The 18,750-nt window shown below is 37.8% G+C and overlaps 1 protein-coding gene across 6 annotated transcripts in view; it reads left to right on the top strand.

Annotated features, from left to right (window-relative positions):
• Myo9a (myosin IXA) overlaps window positions 1-18,750 on the top strand; it is a 269,269-nt gene that overhangs the window by 148,140 nt on the left and 102,379 nt on the right. For all 6 annotated transcript variants that reach the window (XM_029565051.1, XM_029565050.1, XM_029565049.1 and 3 more), the window contains exons 16-19: window positions 6,207-6,282; window positions 13,266-13,409; window positions 15,359-15,398; window positions 18,265-18,387. In XM_029565051.1, the coding sequence (XP_029420911.1) occupies window positions 6,207-6,282; window positions 13,266-13,409; window positions 15,359-15,398; window positions 18,265-18,387 (383 nt within the window). The remainder of the gene's footprint in view (window positions 1-6,206; window positions 6,283-13,265; window positions 13,410-15,358; window positions 15,399-18,264; window positions 18,388-18,750) is intronic.

Raw genomic sequence — 18,750 nt, 5'->3', positions numbered from 1 at the left:
TCAACATAATTAAAGCCATATATAACAAACCCACAGCCAACATCATTCTAAATGGAGAAAAACTGGAAGCATTCCCATTGAAATCAGGAACCAGACAAGGCTGTCCACCATCTCCACTTTAACATAGCACTTGAAACTCTTGGAAGAGCATTAGGACAAGAGCAGGAAATTAAAGGAGTAATAATTGGAAAAGAAGACATCAAAGTATCCCTTTTTGTAGATGATACGATATTATATCTAAGAGACACCTAAAATTCTGCCAGAAAAGTCCTAGAAATTATTAGCACGTTCAGTAAAGTGGCAGGTTACAAACTTAACCTACAAAAGTCTGCAGCCTTTCTATATACCAATAACAAGTAGTCAGAGAAGGAGCACACGGAAACACTTCCCTTCACAATAGCTGCAAACAAACAAACAAAAAAAATCTCAGAATAAACCTGACCAAAGACATTGAAGATCTCTACAAAGAAAATTTAAATTCTTTAAAGAGATTGAGGAAGACATCAGAAGGTGGAAGGACCTCCCATGCTCATGGATACGAAGGATTAATATTGTGAAAATGACCATCCTACTAAAAGCCATTTATAAATTCAATGCAATGCCAATCAAAATCCCCATGACATTTTTCACAGAATTGGAAAAAACTATCCTAAGATTCATATGGTAGCACAAAAGACCTCAGATAGCCAAAACAATCCTCGACACTGAGAGCAATGCCTGGGGGATTACTATACCAGATTTTAAGCTGTATTACAGAGCTATAGTCATTAAAACAACATGGTACTGGCACAAAAGTAGACCCATAGATCAATGGAACAAAATTGAAGACCCAAATATGAGTACATGCAATTTGAGCCACCTGATATTTGACAAAGGGGCCAAGAATATTCACTGGAGGAAAGACGTGTCCAGCAAATGGTGCTGGTAAAACTGGATCTCCACCTGTAGAAGAATGAAAGTGAAGCCCTGTCTTTCACCCTGCACAAAAGTCAATTCCTAATGGATCAAAGACCTCAATGTAAAGCCTGAAACTCTGAAAATGTTAGAAGAAAACATTGGGAAAAACCTACAAGATATAGGTGTAGGAAAGGATTTTGTGAACCGGACATCAATTGTTCAGGAAAGAAGGGCAAGAATTAACAAATGGGACCTCATGAAATTAAAAAGCTTCTCTACATCAAAGGAGGCAACCAGAGAAACAAACAGAAAACCCACAGAATCAGAGAAAATCTTCACCAGCGACGCATCCGACAGAGATTTAACTCCAGAATATATAACGAACTAAAAAAAAAAAAACAGAGAATCAACAGAAGAAGAAACCTATTTCAAAGGTGGGCTAAGGAGCTGAACAGAGTTCTCAAAAGAAGAAGTAAAGATGGCTATGAAACATCTTAAAAGTTGTTCAACATCACTAATAATTAGGGAAATGCAAATTAAAACCATTTTAAGACTTGCTCCAGTCATACTGGCTAAGATCAAGAGAACAAATGATACCAAATGTTGAAGAAGATGTGGGGAAAGGGGGAACACTCATCCACTGCTGGTGGGGCTGTAAATTTCTTCAACCCCTATGGAAAGCAGTGTGGAGAATTAAAAAACTACAAATGCCGGGTATGATAGCGCATGCCTTTAATCCCAGCACTCGGGAGGCAGAGGCAGGCAGATTTCTGTGAGTTCAGGGCCAGCCTGTTCTACATAGTGAGTTCCAGGACAGTTGGGGCTACAGGGAGACCCTGCCTCAAGAAAAGCAAAATAAATAAATAAAACCCTACAAATGAACCTACCATTTGACCCAGTTATACCACTCCTTGGCATATACCCACAGAACTCATCCTATTGCAGAGACACTTGTACATCCATGTTTGTTGCTCTCTTTTCACAGTAGCTAAGAGATGGAACAACCTAAGCGTCCCTCAATTGATGAGTGGATAATGAAAATGTGGTTCATTTATACGATTGAGTTTTACTCAGCAGTAAAAAAAGATGAAATCATGAAATTTGAAGGTAAATGGATGGATCTAGAAACCGTTACACTAAGTGAAGTAACGCAGACTCAGAAAAAAAAAATCGACATATATTCTCCCACATATGTGGATCCTAGAACAAAACCCTCATAAGTGAGTATGTATCAAGATATAACTACAGGAACCAGGATAATGGAAAGGAAACAGGGAGGTAAAGGGAAAGAAAGAACCTGAAAGAGAAGAACAGTCGAAAACAGTCCTTAATAAGGGAGATATGGATAAAAATTCGGTTAGTTTAAGGGAGGGGGGAGGGAAGGGTATACAAGGAACCTAGGGGATAAAGGGAAGGAAAGAGCTCAAGAGAGGTAGGACCATGGGAGAAGGGTATTAGTAAGGGAGAAAGGGGGAAATGGCACCTTAATTGGGGAAACCATGATGGAGGGGTGAGACAATGTGAAAGATAAATAATGCCTAGCTAGTTTAAAAACCAGAGGGAACCACATTACTCCAGCAACCCACTGACAAATTATACATAGCAGATCAAGAAATATTTGTCTACGTAAGGTTTATCTAAGAAAAATTGGTCTTTGCCCAAGACTTATCTACATGACACAAAGTAATTAAAAGTACAGACTGGTGGAACTAACCTTCTTGGATGTTTAACAGACATACTTTGAGATCTATAATAATTTGGTCAGAGGGACATAAGGGATAGTTTTTGCTCCTTTCCCTCCTAGGTCTACTAGTTCCAGGGGACTATGAGAATCTCTCAAAATGTCCTGTAATGGTGGTGGGTCTCCTGTTCTCTTGATCAAGGAGGCCGAGGAGACCCCACCAGATGGACTTTAACCAGTGTCCAGTCTATAAAAAAGGAGGGTCAACACAGAGGAATCATTTCCTCCATGTTTCCAAATGAAGCTAACCTTGGTTGAGCAGGACCTTTGATTTATCTTCACGTAAGTGGAACTGGTGAAAGAAAGGAGCCACGGGCTACTCCCAAGCCATGTGACCCCTGAGGAACAGATCCTCAACCTTAAGAGTAAAAGTAAATTGGTTTATCTGGGCCAACTCTATGGCCTTAAACACCCAAAAGGAAAGTATAACTAAAGATTAAAGGGGCCAGTATAATTTCATAAGATCATATGTATAGCTAAAGGCTACATAACAAGCAACAATGCCAGATAGGAGATACCTTCTTTTGAGCTGTTGGCCAGGGTGGCCAAAGGGACTCCCAGATAGTAACCCAGCATTGTACTGGGAAAGTGAATAGCAGACCCCAGTCTTATCTAAAGGAATATTGACAACTGATGTTAGATGAGGAATAGCTGACCTTCCTAAAACAAACACGTCTGGATAGGCTGACTAAATTCACCAGAAGGGCAAGTAGTGGGGAATGGCTGGGGATGCCAAGAACACCGCAGACAGTAACAAGGATATCATCGTATAAGTGCTCTAGTGGGGGTAGGGAGGTTATGGGAGGGTGCCTTCTGGAAGTGTGTGTGTAGTTGAATAAGATAGTTTGGGATGTTCTGTGTGATACACACACACAAACACACAAAATCAGCAAATTTTTAAAAATGTATTATATTGGAGGAGGAAGCATGGAAATTGACATTATGTTAATTGGTAGAGGTGATAAACTACCATTGAAATCTACCCGATGACTTTATAGATATACACAGGCGCCAAGGATCCAAGTGTAACCGATTATGACTAGTAATAATCAGATACATACAGATTAGAGATGCATGCGCCAACATCTCAGTGTCAGTAGCCAAAACAATGAGTCTTTCTGCAAGGAACAATATATTCTAAAATGAAATGGAGATCTTTTTTAAAGGTTAAAACCTCATTTAATTTTATGTCTTACACGGTTTAGAACTGAGTACAGTATTGTGTAAATGTAATAATTCAACTGGAAACCTAAAACTTTGCAGCCAATTTTGAAAGAGATGCATCTTAGCTCAGGAAATTGTTACTGAATATGTCAGTGCTGTTGTAATGAAATGTTTCTTCTAAGTATGTGGTTATTAAATAAGTAATTTAAAAATATTTTTTAAAATATTCATTTTCACTTTATGTGTATGAGTGTTATCCCTGCATGTAGGTGAGTGCACCCATGTTGTGCAATGCTTGAGGAGGACAGAAGAGGCTGTCAAATCCTCCGGGACTGGAGTTACGGACAGTTGTTAGCTGCCATTTGGGTGCTGGGATTTGAACCTGAGTCTTCTGCAAGAACAGTCAGTGTTCTTTACTGCTGAGCTATCTCCAGCCCATGCATTAAATTCTTACATTAGGAAAAATTGCAAAAGAAATTAATGAATTTTTAAAAAGAGTACATTAGGCCTAAAAAGTAAAGGAACTAGTGGTTGAATGCTAAAATCAGTGACACAGAAAGCACATAAGTAGTCTACTGGTCTATCCTGTTGCTTTTGGACAAGGTAGCCTCTTACGGAAGGAGCATGTACTAGAATAAAACCTCAAGGCTGGGAAGCAAAGAGAGGGAGCGACTGGAGTCCCATAATTGCCATTTCAGAGTACATGCCTAATGACCCAAACACCTGCCAGGAGATGCAACCACTTTAAAAGGTTCCACCACCAGGCAATACATGCATATACATAAAATAGAAATAATATTAAAAAAAAAAAAGTTTCCACCACCTCTCAGTAGTTGTAGACTGAGAACCAAACCTCTGAAGCACTGGCCTTTGGGGCACAGTCAAGATCCAAACCATAATAACGTGAAGTTAGTGCACTATGTCTACCACCAAAAAAAGAAAAAAATGTGTGATTATCTCAGTAGGTAGATAAAAGTTTTGACATGATTCTCTACCACTCCTTTTAAAACATGGCAGTTTAGGAATAGAGAACAGTGTGTCCATTTTATAAAGAATGCACATGAAAATCCTACACCAAACTTCCTTCTGACACTTAGAACCAAAGCAAAGACTTCTACTTTCCCATTCAGATTTAAGGTCATAGGTAGAACAGTAAGACAATAAAAATATCAAAAAGGAATTGAAAGACTGGAGGTAGTAAACATCATTAGTAGAGAAAAATAAAAATCTAAAAAATGGTCTTAGAACTGGAAAGTAAATTTAACATTCTCATAGGCTACCTTAAATGCACAAAATTAAATTGTAATACTTCTAGCCATGAATAATAGGAAGATGAAAATTATAAATTCCATTAACAGTGTGTGTGAAGCAGCCAGTCCATGCCCACATTTTACAAGACTTAATGTGACAGAAAGTCCATGGCAGAAGTGATGGTGTATCCCTTCTAAGATAGTTTTTAAGACTTCCATTCCCATCTCTGGTACTTCTTTACTTATTAGCTCTCACATCATTCTCAGAGAATGAAGCCACTATTTGTCATCAATTTGAGGAGCATTACAATCTTATTAATAGTACATTTTCTAGTATGTCCATGAGCATGGACAGCATTCTATTTATTTGGCTCCTAATTTCTTTTAATGATGTTTTACAATTATCTTGACCTACTAAATTTATATTATTTTCATGTTATTGATGGAATTGCTAATTTCATTTTCAGATCATTTATTGATTTTTGTACAGAAATAGAATGAATTTTTACAAATCAGTTTTGTTGCCTATATTTTTCCTGAATATAATAGTGGTAGATTTTTGTAGATTCCTTAGAATTTTCTATATATGAAATTGTTTTATCTTTAATAAAAATATTTAATTTCTTCCTTTTCAGTGTATCTTATATATTGTTAATGTTTACATGTTTATATACATTATAAAATTAATAACCTTGTATTTACTGAGCTTATATGCAAGTTCTACTTTCAAATACTCATATTCCTTAAGGAAGTATTATTTTGATTTTCATTGTCTTTATTTGTAAGATCAATAGATGTCTAAAATATTTGCTACATTTTAACAGTATATTTGTTGCCAAAAAATAATGCAAAGGAATCATGTTAGAAATTTTTTGAGTATCAAAATATGTGAACTTTGTATAAATCTGTCTTCTGCCCACCTTTTTATTTCCTAATCTTAATGCTTAGATGAAGAAGAAATAAGATTTTACTGCTGAATTCTTTTTTGGTTCATTGTTCACCAAATTATGGTTGTGATACTTACTGTACTTAACCTGATATTTATCAAATATTTAAATATCAAGTTCACTAATCTTTAGTTGTTTTAGAAAAATTTTGTTTAGTTTTTTGGGGGACATTGACTTGAATTTTCTGCTCCGTTTTGTTTTTGCTAGATATAACCCGAAAAAATCCAAGAACGCCTCTTTCTGATCTCCAGGGAATGAACACCTTAAATGCAAAAAACCAATAGTAAGTTTGTTGCGTATTTATAAGGAAATATGGAATGAATAACTACTATTAATACTTTCGGGTCTTGCTAAGTTTTCCATGCTGCCCTTCAACTTGTGATTCTCCTGCTTCAGCCTCCTGAGTGCTGGGATTATACACATGTGCCACCATGCTTCATTCAGATTTTTGTTTTCATGTATATGTGTGATGTGTGTTGTGTGCATGTTTGTGTGTAAGGGAAAAACCTTGTGTGCCACAGCATGTTTGGAGGTCAGAGAAAAGCTTTAGATATAGGTCCTTGTCTTTCACTGTTTGAAGCAGAGTCTCATTGTTGTTCAGCGCTGCATACACCAGGCTAGCTGGCCCACAAGCTTCTGCAGATTTCTTCTGTCTCTGCCTCATAATTTACCATGGAGTGCTGGGATTACATACACTTGCTACTGCGTCCAACTTTTAGATTTTTTTGGGGGGAATTACATTTTTTGGGGAGGAAGGCATGCCAGATGTGTGGAGGTTAGAGGAAAACCTGGGTAGTCAGTTCTCTCTTAACACCGTATGGGACCCAGAGATCAGACTTGGGTTGTCAGGTTTGGCAACAAGAACAAGTGCCATTACTTGCTGAGCCATCTCTGGTATTGCCTCTGGATTTCTATTCTTTTTGTTTATTTGTTGTAGACAAGGTCTCTTGCAGCGTAGGCAAGCCTGGAGCTTGCTATGTAGCCAAGGCTGACCTTGAATTCCTGATCCTCCTGTCTCCACTTCCCGGATGCTGAGAATATAGGCCTGCAGTATCACACCAGGCTTTGGTAGTTCTTTGTCCTTTTCTAGTATACCTGTCCAAACATCTTTTTCAGTGATAGTTTCTGTTGATATTTTTCCCTCTGAGTACACCATACTTTCTGCCTCCCTCCCTCCCTTCCCTCCCACCAGTTGGTAGGTTAAGTGGACATTTGACTATAATAGTGTAGAAACTGGAAATCAGATTATTATTCTTTCCCACATAGCATATTTTTTCTTTTGGTTTGGTTTCCCCTTGCTTTTTGTGTTTGCTTTTTTCTTTAAATAATTATAGGCTGTCTCTGTGGCCAGGATTAGCCCATGGTATAAAGTTAAGAACTTCTCAGCTACTTTATGATTCTTTTCTTTGAACATGTACAGTTATTTTCCAATTGTATGTACATATATGAATTGTTAATGTCTGATTCCCAAAAACAGAGTAGGAGAAGGATGAAGTGTAGCGACATAAAATGGTGGCCATCCCTTAAGTCCTCTGGAGTCATTCAGGTAGAGGAGAAGAGGGCTTGCAACAATGTAGAAAATGTACCAGTAATCACTACCCATTTGTTTTTACTTATGTGATTAAAGCAGTTATCAGTGTGTGTGTGTGTGTGTGTGTGTGTGTGTGTATGTATTTTAACATTTGAGCCTTGTGTAAGATGTTCCAAGATTGTGTACACAACTGTCTACTGCCATTTTGGGTGTGAGGGCTGAGTAGCTGCCCTGTTCTAAGAGATGAAATTGATCATAGTTAGTTGAAATTTAGCACACAAATTTTTCCCTGGAAGTTACAAGGCATCAACAGACTCTTAGAGTTCCAAAACACAGCAGTTCTCATTCAACTTTGCTTTCTACAATTTCAGTTTTTCATGGCCAACTATAGCCTCTAAAATATTAAATATACTGGGTGTGCTAGTGGACATCATTCATCCTAGCACTTGAAATGAGTCACTTGACACATTTTTACTATATTATTAATATTATTACTATTATTTATGTTTATGAGTGTATTGCTTGAATGTGTGTAAGTGCACCCGTATCATGCAGTACCCTTGGAGACCAGAAGAGGGCTTTGGATTCCCCTGGAACTGGATTTACGTACAGTTGTTAGCTGCCATGTGAGTGCTGGGAATTGAACCCAGGTCCTTTGCAAGAGCAGTGTTCTTAACTGTTGAGCCATCTCTCTAGCCCCCATTTGAAACATTTTTAATCCCAGTACTCCAACGGCCGAGGCACAAAGATCTCTGTGAGTTCGAGGCTACCCTGGTCTACATAGTGAGAAAGTTCTAGAAATTCCCAAGTTCAAAATTGCATGTCATTCTTTGTAATACATCATCCCCCTTATGTTAGTTTATTCGTATCGGTGTTCTATTTTATTGTTATTGTTGCTAATCCCTCACCATGGCTAACTTAGAAATGAAATTCTCATAGGTATGTGTGTATAAGAAATAGACTGTGAAAGACTTGGTACTGTCATTTTCCACTATCTCTTGGGGGATCTGTGGATAAAGGACAAGATTCTATAGCTTTACAGTATGCATTTAGTGTATCTATCTATCGTGTGTGTGTGTGTGTGTGTGTGTGTGTGTGTGTGTATAAAATACATTTAGTTTAATAGAAAACAGTGCATTTGTCTTGGATGCAGAGACACATTTCTGGTGCTTCCTGCCTGCTGTAGAACTGTTAACAATACTCCTTAAAATAACATTTTTTCTTCCAAGTACCAGGGATTGAATTCAGAACCTTGCTCATGCTAGGCCAGCACTCTGCCACTGAGCACTATCCTCAGACCCAGCCCTCTTTTTCCTTTTTTTTTCTTTTTTTAGAATAGGGTCTCTCTAAACTGTCCAGGCCAGTCTGGAACTCATACTGTAGGCTAGGCAGACCTTGAATTTGTAATCCTCCTGCCCCAACCACACAAGTAGGTAAGATTATAGTCCTTCATCATCAGACCCAGCTCAGCATGATGCTTAAGAAGCTGGTAGACAGGAATTAGGTGCTTTTTTCCTAATTGTTTCTTTATGATTCTTTATGCTGTTGATCAAATTTTATTCTTTTCCTCTTCCTTCTTGTCGTCTTGTATTTTCTTTGAGGCAGGGTCTTTCTATCCTGGCTGGCCTTATACTTGCTCTGTTGCCCAGACTGGTTGTAAACTCAGGCAGTCCTCCTGTCTAGGCTTCTCAAATGATGGGATTACAGGAGTGTACCGGCATATCTGATTTGTTGATTTAAAATTTTGTGGTTAAAATTTTATATATATTTGTTCATTTTCTTCTGCTTTTCTTATTAAAAAATCATCTGAAAGATAGGACAAAGTACTATTAAACATGATGTTGGTTATGTGTTTGGTTGTTTTTTTTTTTAACTTTTTACTTATTATTTTTATGTGTATGTGTGTATTGTCTTCATGAAGGTAAGTGCACCTGTGTCGTGCAATGCCCACGCAGGTCAGAAGATGCTGATGCATCCCCTGGGACTGGAGTTACAGACAGTTGTTAGCTGCCATGTGCATGCTGGGATTCAACCACTGTTCTTAACCACTGAGCCATCTCTCTAGCCCCTGCTTGTTTGTTTTTTTAAGATCCCCTATATCCCCTATTAAACCTTTGCACATGATGTTCCGCTGTTCCTTCCAAATACTGGTGTTTTAGACAGTCTTTACTAGAAAGCATTTGACCACATTTGATCTTCTGTTTTATCGATTTTCCATCTCTTAATGGCTTTGTTGTAAACTGATCTTTCTCCGATTTCTGCACCTCTAAATCTCTTGTTACTGGTTAAATATCTTGAAGTTATCTGTAATTCTCTCTCATACAATGTACATTTGTTCTGTCATCAAGCTATATCAACTGAAACGCTATCTGGAAATTTTTTTTTTTATCTTTTATTTTTTATTTTTATTTTATGTTTATGTGTGTATTGCCTGCATGTAGGTGAGTGCACCCGTGTCATGCAATGCCCGCGGAGGACAGAAGAGGCTGTTGGATCCCCTGGAACTGGAGTTACGGACAATTGTTAGCTGCCATGTTGGTGCTGGGATTCGAACCTGGGTCTTTTGCAAGAACAACCAGTGTTTTTAACTGCTGAGCCATCTCTCCAGCCCCCACTACCTGGAAAATTTTAACACAATTTACCATTCCCATTATTACTTTGGTTCAAGAAATCATTAGGTTTTCTGTGGATTATTGTAGCCCCTGTCCTAAAATAATTGGTTTTTTTTCCTAGTCCTCCCTACCTGTATTTTATACAGTTGCTAGAATGATTGTTTTCATATCTAAATGTTATTGTTTTCCTTAAAATCCTCAGTGTTTCTTTTCCACCCATTCCTGTAAAAGCTAAAAGTCCTTAGGCTACCTCTTTTCAAGTATATCTCAGCTCCAGCAACATGCTTATCCCAGGAATTTTGTGTTTGTCCTTCTCTATAAAAAGATAACTGCTCAAGATAACTGATAAAGAAGATTTTCTTCTTTATTTCCTTCTGATCGCTATTAAATTAATTAAAATTTTTTTGAGACAGAGTCTCCCTATGTAATACCCGAGGCTGGCCTTCAACTCCCTAATGTAACCCTCAGTGTCCTATAATTCATGAGCCTCCTGTCTCACCTTCCTTGTCTTGGGCTTTCAAGTATCACCATACTTGACATCATCTTTATTTAAATTAAGCTTATCATATTTTATTTTTCTTCTTTGTACAGGTTATTTGATATATAATGTGTTTTCCTACATACTTATTGTTTCCCCATTATAAGCCAGATAATGGTAAATATTTTAATTTTGTATGTAGATTGTGCCATGATAGAAAAGTAATTGATGGGGCTGGAGAGATGGCTCAGGGGTTAAGAACACTGACTGGTCTTGCAGAAGACTCGGATTTGAATCCCAGCACTCACATGACAGCTAACAACTGTCCATAACTCTAGTTCCAGGGGATCTAACAGTCTCTTCTGTCCTGTTCGGGCATTGCACGACAGAGGCGCACTTACCTACATGCAGGCAATACACATATACACATAAAAAAAAGATATTTTTAAAAAGTAATTAATATGTAGTTGGTACAAAATAGTTATTTAAAAGACTAACGGATGTATTCTGCATATTCCTGTATCATATATACTTTATTTTGAGAGTTTCTGGTTTGCTTTCTCAATATTTGTAAGAGTCTTTTAAGAATATTATTTGTGGGGCTGGAGAGTTGGCTCAGTGGTTAAGAGCACTGACTGCTCTTGCAGAGGGCCTGGGTTCAATTCCCAGCGCCCACATTGCGGCTACGAACCATCCTTATCTCCAGTTCCAGGAGAATCTGAAGCCCTCTTATGACCTCCGTGGTATTGCATGACACAGGTACACTCACATGCAGGCAGTACATTCATACACATGAAATTAAAATAACATTTTTTTTTTTTTAAAGAAAGAATATTACTTGTGATAGGGGCTAAGAATTCAGGGGATTGCCTAACAGTGCCCGGATCCTGCCTCCACGTGGTGATAAGAGTTAATACAATTTGGGAGTCTTTTAGATAGACCCACTGAAGGGGTACTCCAATTACCTTACCCTACATCCCTGCACAGCATGGAAGAAGCCAGAGAGGTCTGCGTCCCGATTCCCTATACACAAGTTGGGTAAAAAGAACCCAAAGAAAAGTAGCCAGTTTTTTGGCTAAAAGTCACAATGTCCTTGGGCCTCTTAGCAACATACTCCATTCCAAAGGCCAGAAATGTCTAAAGTATTTGGGAGCTTTAATCCTTAAAAGATTTTAGGGTTACCTCTTCAGAGGGAGAAATGTTAGAGTAGCCAAAAGCCCCATTTAAAAAAAAGGAGAAAGAGTACATAAAGTTACCAGAAAAAAATGATGGGGAGATATGGGAGGAGTTGGAGGTGAGGGAGTGGGCATGAGTTTGATCAGAACACCTTATATGCATGTATGAAATTCTCAATAAATAATTTTTTTTAAAAAAAGAATATTACTTGGACCTCATTCTCCATGCCTGGATTATTTTTCCTTCAAGTTTTAAACATTTCAATTGTTTGAGTTTCTTTATCATGCTAGGGGCTTTTGTAGATGCCTAGTGAATATCAGTTAACTATTCATGTTTAAGATTATGCCTGGCGTGGTGGCGCATGCCTTTAGTCCCAGCACTCGGGAGGCAGAGGCAGGCGGATCTCTGTGAGTTCAAGGGCAGCCTGGTCTATATAGTTCCAGGACAACTGGGGCTACAGGGAGACCCTGCCTCAAAAAGACAAAAAAAAAAAAAAAAGATTGAAAAGCTGTTAGAAATATCTGATCACTTTGAGTGGGTAAGGCCATTTCCTGAAACATCAGTGTGTTTCCCTTTTGTGTTGACAGAATTTTCAAAAATTTATGCTAATTCATTGCCTAGATTATATAATCCCAGCTGTTGCCATTTTTGGAGAAGTTGGATAAGAAAACTGAGGATTTCTGTTTTCAGTATTGCCCTCAACTTTTCCCTAGTATCACTATCCTCACCTCCCCATAGAACCTTCCATATTATAGACTTTCTCATTTGTCCCTTGTATAAGTAAAGAAAGAATAGTCAAAGCCTGAGAAAGCAATATGCTGCCCATATTGCAAAGATACATTGCTATTATTTTCTTAATTTATTCTCTTTGTTCTTAAGTTTTTTTAAATTTCTTTAAAATGTTATTTGTATTTTTCTGGTCTTGCTGGAAAGATCCACGTCTACTGTCTTTATGTGGAAAGTGCTTTGTTAACTATAATGCTATAATCACTGATAATTTTATGTGTTTTATTTAGTCTAGTGCTGATAATAGTGCATATTAATTTCAATGGATGTGTTGGTAGTGTGTGTTGGTGTGTATGAATAAGATATCTCAGGAAGAAGTTAGACAATCCATAAAATTTTGTGGCCTATTAGTATTATAAATTCCAGTGGCAGCATTTGAAAGTTGTATAAAAGAGGAAAGCTATTTTATGCTCTATTATAATGTATATAACATGTGTCTAACAATATTTAATAGTCGTTTGACTATATGATGTGCTCATCTTTTGTACATTTATATATGAATGTGTCAGAATCCACTTAAATTTCTTGATGGCAAATTGGTCCCACTTGATTGGTAATCATAATCATTCTAATAAAATTATTTTCTGCTCGTTAGCATTAAAAAACTTAATGTTTCATTTGTTACTTAATAGAGTGTTAGAGATAAGTAACTAAAGCAAATTATGCTACATTTTTTTTCACAGCGATACATTTGATATTTCCTGGAATGTCAAAACTGGCATTTGCCAAAGCAGACTACCAAGTAGCTCTTCCTTGCTTGATAAAGAAGGGATATTTGCTAATTCAGCAAGCAGCAAGCTCCTGGAAAGAGCTCATGGAATTCTCACGTCAGTATTCATTAGTAATATACATTTTTAAATAACTTTTTAATTTTCTGGCTGAACAAATGAGAGATGAAGTATTGTTTTCATGGGTGTAATTTTGATTGAAGTTACTGAAATGCGCTTAGTATTTAAAATTTGCTACGAAGAATGCATTATAACATGACTCTTTTTTGCTGTTTCAGTTTTCCTTATCACCAGAAAAAGAAAAAAAAAACCTGCATAAACATATTCATTATGGAGATGATTCTTTATTGTTCTTTTTTTCTAGAGAAAGAAAATACGTAGGTGTATTTTTTTTTAGAGATTCTCAGTTATTGCTGTAATTATTCTTTTAATTTAAATCTAGCAGTTCTTACACTTGGGCAGGAAATTCTCATGAAGGTGGCAAATGGTACTGGATGTAGTAGTATGTTGCACCCACACACACCATTCTTCATTACCTGATCATGGAACTGGTTTGAGGACACAGAGGTAACCATGCACGATGCTCCATTAAATAGATTTTAGTTAATAACATTACATATTGGAGGCATTTCCCAAGCATACTTTTTTGACCATTTATCATAGGTGGTAACTGAATTGAATTCCTGCAACCCTAAGACGTTGCTTAATAGTGTTGGGTTTAACTTATGTAAGCCTTGCTTTCCACCAGAAATGTGTGTTAATACAGTTCTCATAAGATCTTACTCTAAGAAATAAGTAGTATTATCCCCATTTTACATTCTGTCATCATGAAACCAAGATTTAGAGAAGTTAGACTTAACACTTTAGTAGGTAGACCTTAGGTACTATTATAGTTATTTGTAACTTCTTGACAGCTTATTGTTCATAAGCATTGGGCTGTATTCTCTATTTTCTGAAGCCATAATGAAAGGTATTCGTGAATAAGAAGAAAATAAAAGAGGGGCTGGAGAAATGGCTGAGTGGTTAAGAGCACTTGCTGCTTTTGCAGTGGACCTGGGTTTGGTGCCCAGCTTCACATGGTGGTGAACAGTCATCTGCAAACTCTAGTTCCAGGGGCTCCAATGCCCTTTTCTTCCCTTCACAGGCTTTGCAGGCACATGGTGTGCTTATATACATGCAGGCAAAACACTCATATACATACAATTTTTTGAAAAAGAGTAGAAAATTTTTAATTTTCAGAATGAGAGATTATATTTTGCTGAAACATGTATTTTTAATTTATTTCATTTTATTTTTTTACTTTTTGAGACAGGGTCTCCTTGTAGCCCCAGCTGGCCTGGAATTCACTATGTAGACCAAGCTGGCCTCGAACTCACAGAGGTCCGTCTATCTCTGCCTCCCAAGTGCTGAGATTAAAGGCATGTGCTACCACCCCTGGCTGAAACATGTATTTCTAAACGTTCATAAAATTTAGGCATATCATTAAAAATATTTTTAAAAATAAATTTTCTATTTTTTTTGTGTGTGTGTATGAGTGAATGTATTGGCTGCATGATGTAAGTGCACCCATGTCATACAATACCTATGGTCAGAAAATAGCGTTGGTTTCCCCTGGAAATGGAATAACAGATGGTTGTTAACCACCATGTGGGTGCTAGGAATTTAACCCAGGTCCTCTGCAAGAGCAGTCAGTGCTTTTCACTGCTAAATCATCTCTCCAGCCCCATTAAAAGTCTTTTAATGGCAGAAATAAATTTTTATTGTAGGTATTAGAAAATAGAGCCTATCCAGATGCAAGAAAATAAAACTGTAGCTTAGAATGTACAATAGTATGGTACTAAACTTCTGGCTTAAATCTGTATATTCCTATATTACAAAGTAAGTGTCTCCTTGCTTACTCTTTATTCTCGAAGGTACCTGCTTGCATGAGTCAGATTACATTTTCATATCGAGGATTCCCAAAAGTGGATGGTCAGTCAAATTCAGTAGAGATTTTGAAATACTCATTTATACAGTAGTATTTTCTAATGAATGTTTTATATTTATAGGCGAAATAAAAACTTCAAATCCAAGCCTGCCCTTCCAAAGGTGAGTATTCCAGAAAAAAAAATTTTCCTATTAGTATCCCATTAAATAACCATTTTTTACTGACCAGCAACCAGTCTTTAGAAATTAAATATAAGAAATACCTTATTTATATCTGAGATAGGGACCATATACTTAGTTGACTGAACTTTAGAAATAAGAATGGCCATTATGAAATGGACAAGCTCAATAGTTTAGTTGAATAACTACTTATGATAAACATAATTTTCTGTTTTAAAAAATTAAAACTGGGGGTGGTGACACATGCTTTTAGTCCTAGCACTCAGGCAGAAGCAGGCAGATCTCTGAGATTGAGGCCTTCCTCATCTACATAGCAAGTGCCAGGCCAGCTGGGGCTACAGGGAGACTCTGCCTCAAATAAAAACAAAGTCTCTTATCAAAGAAAAGCCCAGGAGGGGTTGGTGGAGGTGGCTCAGTGGGTAAAGATGCTTGCTGCCAAGCCTGACGACCTGAGTTTAATTCCTGTGACTCACATGATGAAAGGAGAGAACCAAATCCCACAGGTTATGCTCTGATCTTAGAATACAGGCTTTGGGATGTGGACCCCACCCCCAATAATTGGGGGAAAAAAAAAACAACAAAAACCTGAGGCTGGAGACATGGCTCAGTGGTTCAGAGCACTGGCTGCTACCTGGGTTCAAAATACATTAAAAAAAATCTGTAGTAACCAAAGTGATATTAAATGCCTATAAAGAGAGACAGGCTGGAAAGGTGGCTCAGTGGGTAAAAGTACTTGCCACAGAAATATAAGGATCTGTTATCTAGCAGTCCTTAGTGATATTTTTCCAGAAAACTGAGATATAGAACTTAGCTAAGTGCCTGTCAGTAAGTGGATAGATAAAGAATATGTTACTTATAACCTCAGTGGACTACTACTCAACCTTTAAACAGGAATTCTGTGATTTGCAACAGTATTAACCAACTTAAAGATCATTATGCTTAAAGAAGCCATCTGTCAGAACCCTTGAATTGAGCCACATTCAGCATTTAGTTTGTACATATCCATGTATTCATCTCTAAGATGACATGTAGGCAATCACTCTCTTATATAACAGGTTATCTCAGTTTGCTGCACAGAAGTATCTACCTGAAATGAGGGGTGGATAATGATTGCATATGAGGTGAAATAAAGATCCAATATCATCTTAGCCTGCTATCTTTTAGCTCTGCCTCTTCAGCTAGCTATCAAGAAGTCAACTGCCTAGCCAGTTTTAGTTTGTGACAACTGCTGCCATTCTGTTGTCTCTACTGTCTCTTGGTCCTAACAACTCAGCCTGCACTATTAAAAGTAGGCACAAGAGCCTGGTGTGCTTGTACACACCTTTAATATCAGCACTCTGGAGGCAGAGGGAGGTGGGTCTCTGTGAGATCGAGGCTAACCTGGTCTACGTAGTGAGTTCCAGGCTACATCTCAAAAACTAAACCACACATACACCCCAAGTAGGCTTGAAAGGACCACTTGAGAGATGGGTTTTATTGGGCCCAGTGTTGCAACACTAGGTAAGGCAGCACAAAGTGATGTCTCCCAGGACCTGGGCAACTTGCCTGTATAACTAGAGAAAGAGTATTTGGTCAGTCATGGTACACTTTGCATGTAAGTTATGGTTTGTGTTTGTGCCATTCCCAGCATACCACCCATACAAAGAGAGATCTGTGTTTGTACCAATCACCACCTTTTATCTTTAGCACCAGTCATAATATTCCCACTGCTAGGCCACTTTGACTTTGGTAAATGGTTGCAGGGTCATCTAGAGTTCATTGAAACATAGGGTCGCAAAAACTCTCATACAAATTGTTTGAAACACCCCTACCTAGCTGAGGCTTGTGTCTTCAGGAACTGGATCAATCAGCTACAATCATTGTGTAATTTTCTCAAGGTGTACATGGAATGCTCAAATACTGCCTTTCCTTTTTCTTAAGGTAGCCAAAGCAGCAAGGGAGAATCTAGTAGCTGCTGATTAGGGACTCAAATTGCCCCATCCCCTAACAGCTGTGCCTGTTTCTAGAAAGAGGAGCATCAGAAAGAGTACTTACATTAAGAACTTGAAGAACTTGCCAACACTAGTAGTAATCTCCACAGATTTTTAACAGTGCTTAACCCAGGGATTGAAGGAAAAGTGTATCTGTCTCATTTCTTTGGTAGCACTGGAATTTCATTTAAATTTCTGTCACTAGAAGTCAGGTTTCAATTGGAGATAACAGTATTCACTGTAGACTTTTCCTTTTTTTTAACTGGAATGGACTTATTAGACACTTACACACTTGTTAAAATCCTTAAAGATTTGGAGTAGAAAACATCACTGCAGAACCAGCCCCAGTTGTATACAGGCCAGGAAATGAGGAGGAACCTGCCAGTGAAGCTGCTGCTTATCAGCACTTACGACCTAGTGTAACGCAGGGATGTCAGAGAAGCCACTACCATCTGCTTCAGGACTAAACTGTACCTACTCTACATTAGTTGTAATGACAACACAGATGACCTGTGGTCTGCCTCTGAACTCTCTGAAAACTGGTGTCCAGAGATGGGGTCTGCAGAAGACTAAAAGTGCCATTATGTGTACTTGGCAGCAGAAACAGCTTCAGTTCTATCTTTCTAGTTTCCAATAAGGATGTTTGGGAAATGTAAGCCACATCCAGAACTCTTGATGTGGCAGTTTTGGAAGAGTAGTATAATTTTTACTGCTATAGCTTTTGGAGGAAGGAAGGAAAGAGGGAAGAGTGGATATTGAGACAGTTTTTCACATTTCATCATATCATGCATGAAATAACCATGTACATAGGAAATGATAAAAACTGGCTGGTGGTATTTTATTAATTTATGTAAAAAATGTTTTCCCCTTCTTTTTAGCATTTGTTGGAAGTAAATTCTTTGAAGCATCTGACAAGACTGACCCTGCAGGATCGAATCACCAAATCCCTTCTTCATTTGCACAAGAAGAAGAAACCACCCAGTATCAGTGCCCAGTTTCAGGTTATTTTCTATTATATTTATGCCAAATAAGAAATATATTTCTTTCAGGCTATTGAAAGATCAAGGTGATCTGCAAGATATTTGTTAGGATCCTCTTCGTGTGTCTAAGCAGCCATAGGTCAGTAGTCATTTCAGAAAGAGGCAGCAGAGATGGAGAATAAGTCATCTACCTTTGTTGGCTCTCATTCAGTGTTAATGAGTAATTATCTTCAGTGTAAGAAGTGAGCAGAAAAATATTAACACCAGTTCCTTTATAGCGCTTACTGTTTCTCTCTCTCTCTCTCTCTCTCTCTCTCTCTCTCTCTCTCTCTCTCTCTCTCTCTCTCCCCCCCCCCTCCTTCTTCCACCCGCTTCTCGCTTTTG

The sequence above is a fragment of the Nannospalax galili genome, unplaced genomic scaffold (genome assembly GCF_000622305.1).
Source record: "Nannospalax galili isolate Female #2095 unplaced genomic scaffold, S.galili_v1.0 scaffold54, whole genome shotgun sequence".
Classification (NCBI taxonomy): Eukaryota; Metazoa; Chordata; class Mammalia; order Rodentia; family Spalacidae; genus Nannospalax; species Nannospalax galili.
This window is presented reverse-complemented; position numbering and strand designations above follow the sequence as displayed.